This window comes from Prosopis cineraria, unplaced genomic scaffold, assembly GCF_029017545.1.
Source record: "Prosopis cineraria cultivar Desert tree isolate PC_DT_omini unplaced genomic scaffold, ASM2901754v1 PC1209, whole genome shotgun sequence".
NCBI classification, from domain to species: domain Eukaryota; kingdom Viridiplantae; phylum Streptophyta; class Magnoliopsida; order Fabales; family Fabaceae; genus Prosopis; species Prosopis cineraria.
In genome coordinates, this window is record NW_026556534.1 from 23,222 (window position 1) to 29,221 (window position 6,000).

The 6,000-nt window shown below is 37.3% G+C and overlaps 1 protein-coding gene and 1 pseudogene across 1 annotated transcript; one reads left to right on the forward strand and one right to left on the reverse strand.

Moving 5' to 3' along the window:
• Positions 1–718: 718 nt before the first annotated feature.
• LOC129299561 (uncharacterized) lies at positions 719–3,310 on the forward strand (annotated as a pseudogene).
• A 1,117-nt stretch (positions 3,311–4,427) lies between these two features.
• Positions 4,428–5,375, reverse strand: LOC129299562 (germin-like protein subfamily 3 member 2). Its single transcript, XM_054938038.1, is given in 2 exon segments — positions 4,428–4,762; positions 4,764–5,375. Coding segments are annotated over 2 exon segments (678 nt in total). The 5' UTR covers positions 5,292–5,375; the 3' UTR covers positions 4,428–4,612.
• Between the last annotated feature and the right edge of the window lie 625 nt (positions 5,376–6,000).

Below are 6,000 nucleotides of genomic sequence, written 5' to 3' on the forward strand. Positions count from 1 at the left end.
TAAAACAGGATCGAAACACTCTTATCTTGTGTCCCATCTTGAAAAAAAAATCAAGATCGAACTCTTATTTCATGTGTCTCATCCCGTCTGAAATCAGGATGAGATCGGAACGTCCTGTAGCTTTGATAAATCAAACAATGTAAGAGAAAGACTTGGATAATAACATTCATTAAAATTTTGAATCACATAATTTATTAAATTTGAAATAAAAATAACAAAAATACATATATCACAACAATTAATTCTAAGTGATTTTTAGGCTATAAAAACAATAACAATAGACAAGTCAATCGTAATATCAAATCATTGTTCTTCTTCTTTAATTAAAATATTTTAAGCTAATTACTCTATTTAAAATTAAACAAAAAATACGATATAAATAAAAGTTATTAAATAGAATATAAACTGTATTAATATAATTAATACATTATAAAAAAAATCACTCTGTACTGTTTATTTTGTGCCATTAAAATTGTCAATATAAAAAAATTTTAATTTCAAATAAAAAAAATATATATTAAATTTAAAATTGATTTAATTAATATAAATATTATATATAATTAATATATTTAATATATATTTTTAAAATAAAAAAAAATAGTTCACACACATATACATATATGTATAATATTTGAGAGGAGACTCGCATATGACTGGGCAAAATGGGGTTGAATATAAGTTGAACACCCTAGCTTCCTCGTCTCCTCTCAAGTAGAAATTGATGTGAGATTCAGTCGATCTTATTGAGGAATGTTGTATTTGTCTGATAAAAGACAGGTTGGGAGGGGGGCAGAGCATGGCGACCGGAGTTGGCAAGAAAATTTCTGCTGAATCAGCCACAGTTCCCACTAGTAGACCTGGGAAAAGCAGCTCAGTTCGTCCTCTTTCTTGTGCCTGTTTCATCCCCCCCCCCCGGGGCTCCTCGATCCATCTCGCCGAAAGTTTTGTTTGCCATGGTTTAAGTTGTAATATTAGACCACCAACACTCCTCACTTCATCTGGCTTCTGTAAAAATTCCCTTCCACCTCTGTTTGTTGAATTTCATGTCTTGGTGTTGCTACGTGCTTCTACCAATAAAATCCAATGTACTAATTTCTAGAACGAAGCACGCATTGAACCTGTGTGCGGCAGAAAGACAAAAATGTATTTGTTGATTTTTTTCAAGAAAGTGTAGTATGAGAAGGAAGTGCTGCGTGAAATGTAGGGAAAGTGACGACGCAGACGAGGCTTAATTGTCCCGCCTATTACTTATTAGAAGTGCAAGTTTTATTTTGTTAGCGGTGCAAATATAAAGTTATGGAATGCACTATACCTGGTCCACTCATCTGCCCTGTTGTCTCTTGTACGGTTATTTTTGATCGCGATCGTTCTTTTCCCTTGTTTGTTTGGTTCTGAGATAGAATTCTTCACTTCTTGTTTTGTTCGTCCCAGTTTCTTAGTTAGAGGGAGACTCACAGCTATTAATGCAATGAATAATTTATTGACCAGTTAGCCTTCTAATTTCTCAGGATTGCTTAGGACAACATTTGCAGTATTGTTTGGTGGTTTTCTAGCATGGGCTTTTCTGGCTATCCGACCTCCTCTCCCAAGATACGTGGCTCTCCCGATGGACCTCCTATATCAGCACCCAGAATCAAACTGAGAGATGGAAGACACCTGGCATACAAAGAGCATGGCGTCCGAAAAGATGAAGTAAAATATAAAATCATCTATGTCCATGGTTTTTATTCTTGCAGGCATGATGCTGTGGTTGCCAAACCCTATTTCCAGTGAGAACTTATGTTAACATATGCATTTTTTTTCTTCGCTTTCACATTTTTCATATTTATGAGCCTTTTACTATTTTAATTTATGGGTGGATTTGTCCAGGAAATTACTGAAAGCTTGGGAGTCTACATTGTGTCTTTTGACAGACCTGACTATGGAGAAAGTGATCCTGATCCAAATCGAACAGTAAAGAGCCTGGCCTTAGATATTGAAGAGCTTGCTGATCAGCTGCAATTAGGGTCTCGATTCTACGTAATTGGTAATTAGGGTCTCGATTCTACGTAATTGGTTTCTCCATGGGTGGACAGGTTATTTGGAGCTGCCTTAAGTATATACGTCAAAGGTAGTAATCTCATTCAGGTCATTTGAAATTCTGTTGACATAAAAAATCACTAAACATGGTTTTGTATATTTTCTCTGCCTTTTTATTCTATTTTCAAATCCTAGTACATGGTGGTGTGACATAGAGTTGTTAGCTACAATTTGTCTGTTCCTTGCATTGAGGAAAATGTTCAACCCTCACAGGCTAGCTGGTGCGGTACTCTTAGCCCCATCTATCAATTACTGGTGGCCTGGTCTTCCTGCTAACCTAACTAAAGAAGCTTATAGCCGACAAACCCTACAAGACCAATGGACCCTTCGTGTCTCTCATTACTTGCCGTGGCTGACTTACTGGTGGAGCACTCAAAGATTGTTCCCTGCCTCTAGCATAATTGCTGATAGTGCAGATATTCGTTCACGCCAAGACCGCGACCTTATTTCTAGGGGTGCTGATAGAAAGAGTTATGTGGTATGTAACTGTCCTTCAGTTGATTAAAAACATTGTAGTTCTGTTCTGAATGCAATGGAATGAAAGGCATTAGTTGAAATCTTAGAAATCCACTAATAATTTAACATTGTGTTTATGTAATTCAGTTTTTGCACTTTCTCAGCGAAGAGTTTCTCAGGATCAGAGTTGGTAACAACTGTATAAAGTTGGTGTTTCAATATTCGTTTTGGGAGTTTTGTTAAGTAATTGTGGTTCGATAACTGTTACATGCGCTTAATTTTGAACTAACCCTAATCCTTAGAACATCAACTAGTTTTACAATTTTCTTTTCTAATGTGGCTTCCACAGGCACAAATAAGACAGCAAGGAGATTATGAAACCCTTCACCGTGACATCGTAATTGGAATGGGTAAGTGCAAATTTAGTCCTGCAGATCTGGAAAACCCATTTCGAAATAATGAAGGTTCTGCCCATCTGTGGCAAGGAGATGATGATTTGCTAGTGCCTGTTAAACTGCAACGATACATTGCGCGAAGACTTTCATGGATTCAATATCATGAGATTCCAGGTGCTGGTCACTTGTTTCCTTTTGCTGATGGTATGAGTGATACAATTGTCAAGTCGCTTGTTAGTGGGAATATGGCTTCCGTAAAGATTGCTGGTTATCACAAGTCACCTACAATGCATATCTGTGTTAAGGAGCTTTTGAATTGTATCGATCAATTTAATTTGCATGTTCCGGTTAATTGTGTGGTTTTATGTGAATAAACTTGCGTGAACTCAGTTGCTACTTCATGATCAAATTCTAGACTTCTGTTCTCGCATGCCGCTAATTTGAAGTTTGGTTAGAAATGAGTTAGAAGTGACAGTCAAAGAATTTATAATTCGTTAGGAGGGTCATGTGAGACTGAGAGTTACGCTCTCTGCTTGGAAGACTATTTAACACCAGAATGTTTCTTCATATCTGCAGCCAATTAAGCATATGCGTACAAGCAAAGAAACGCAAGGACAAGTGACTAAACGTATATTTTGAATTAAGCGATAATACTGAGATATGATCATTTATAAAGGTTTTAAATTTGTAATTCATGAAGCATGACTCAATCTATATATATATATATATATATCTTTATATATACTACTAAAAAAATGCATAATTCAAAAATCATGAACAATGTGGCTGGCATTAAACTCCATACAAAAATAGACTCGGTCTAATTTTAATTGATACCTAGAATTTGGAAGTTGCTATACGGCTATACCAAACACTGGCACTTGCTATAACAATATCATATCTTATTTTTATTTTTGTGCCAGACTTTTCGAAAAAGAGAAAATAACAAAGTGTACCAATATATTTTGGTTCTATTCCTAAAGTACTTTTTATATAATTAAATTACTTTTTCAATCTTATCCTTTTTTAATTAGCATAAAGACATTTAATATAATTATATTATTATTTAAAGTTAATAATATAAATAGAAGTACATCTCACTTTTCTATGATATCAATAAAAAAATTAATTTTTTTTTAAATTGTGTGAAATAATAAAAAGTGTCTTAAAATAAATACTTCAAAGAGCATATAATACGCCAAAGTGGTAGCAGGACATAAATTTATTGTAAACTTGTGAGTTAAAAAACCTCAGCCACTGCTAATAAGAGTGGGCTTCTAAATTCAGCTATTTATGTTGTGCTTTATCGTTTTATGAATGTGAGTTCTTGGGATATGTGTGGATTATCATGTCTTTCACTTTCTTTCTGACTACTCCTCGTCCTCATCATTCCTCCGCACTGTTGAGTTTGGGGTGGCTAAAACGAATGATTAACACCACTAACACATCAATATTTCTTTTTCTTTAACCCTTGTGTGTGGTTTGGGGAAGGGACTATTTGCTGCCTCGCGAAGCATAGAGCTAGATATATTACATAACCAAGAAGCACTCCATTCGTCATCTACATTGGGTTCACAAGGGAAGGAAACTTAAAGAAACAGACAGACAAACAAACCATGAAAACTGAACCTCAGCGTATAACTCGAGTAACAGACAAAATCATACGCACTACTACTTGTGCTCTACCTTGCTCCTTTGGGATCAAATTTTCTTCTCATGGTGCCAATCTGCTTTGGAGTCAATCCAAAAGCTTTCTGTAAAAGCTTCCCATCAATCCCAGAACCAAATACAGCTGACGGTATCTTCTGCAAGCCAGGGTTTTGACTGTTGAAAACTCCCAAATAACGTAGCAGGCTTGTCACCAACATTCATCAGGAAGTGCACCAAACCTCTGGGAAACACAATGACCTCTCCTTGCTCCAATACTCTGTCAAACACTCTGTTGCTGGAATCCACGAAACCTGAATAAACTTTTCCTTCTACAACATAAGCTATCTCGGTGGCTCTCGGATGAAAGTGGGGCGGATTAATGCCTCCCACTTCAATGTCTGCCCTCACGAATGACATTCCCAGAGTGTTGAGCCCAGGGAAGGTAGCAGGACTCGCAGAGACCACTGCTAGGCCAGTGTCCGAGAAGTTCCCGGCAACTTTCATGCCGGAAAAGACAAAGTCATCGGTGGTGACCTCGGAGGAGTTTTTGCAAGGTGGAATTGTGATCATACCATGGACTGTTGATCTGATAAAACCAGCAGATCTTGGGTTGGGTACACAAAAGTCTTGAAGGGGATCAGGATCAGAGGCCAAGATGATAGCCAAGTGAAGGGACAAAATCGCAAACCAGAAGACCTGCTTTGAACCCATTTTATCTGATCTCCCCTGCTCTCCTTAGAGGTTGTTGAAGAACGTAAGAGTCAAGCTGGCTTATATAGAAATGAAATAGATACTTTGCTGAGTGTAGCTTTACATTTCCAACATGAATACTACGCTCTTGGAATGATTAAGCATTAAGATGCAAGGCATTGCTTGCGGGATCTAAGGCACCTGTTCTTCAGTTGACTCGTGCGTATAGGCTATGATCCTAATCTGGGTCCCACTAGTCGTGACATTCTTTGCTATAGTATAAGCCCGAGTTTATTTTTAAATTCATCGGCGTTCGGCGGCAGTGATTGAAATCATAAGGTTTTTCCACGCCTTGTAGAAGGCTTAGCTGACAATAACCATGATTCAAATGATTAATTAGGAATCTGTGCGTTGGATTATTGAGCAGAGCACTCTGTCTAATTTTTTGGGAACCATTTATTTCTATTTTCTAACTCTATCCGATGGGCATGGGCTTGTAATTGTATTGAGCTTTGAGCGTGCGTGTATTGTTCCTTTGAATTTTCTTGCATCCGCTTGATTGTGAGGGCACGCGAGTTCCGGTGGCTACATCAGAATCATGAATTTTAACCCACGCAACGCTGACGCCATTATTCCCTGGCAGGAATAGGAATGGTGGGATGCCCATTTCCAGATCATGGTGGGATGCACCATGAAGAAGACGTCAAAATTAAAGACATTGCTTTCATGA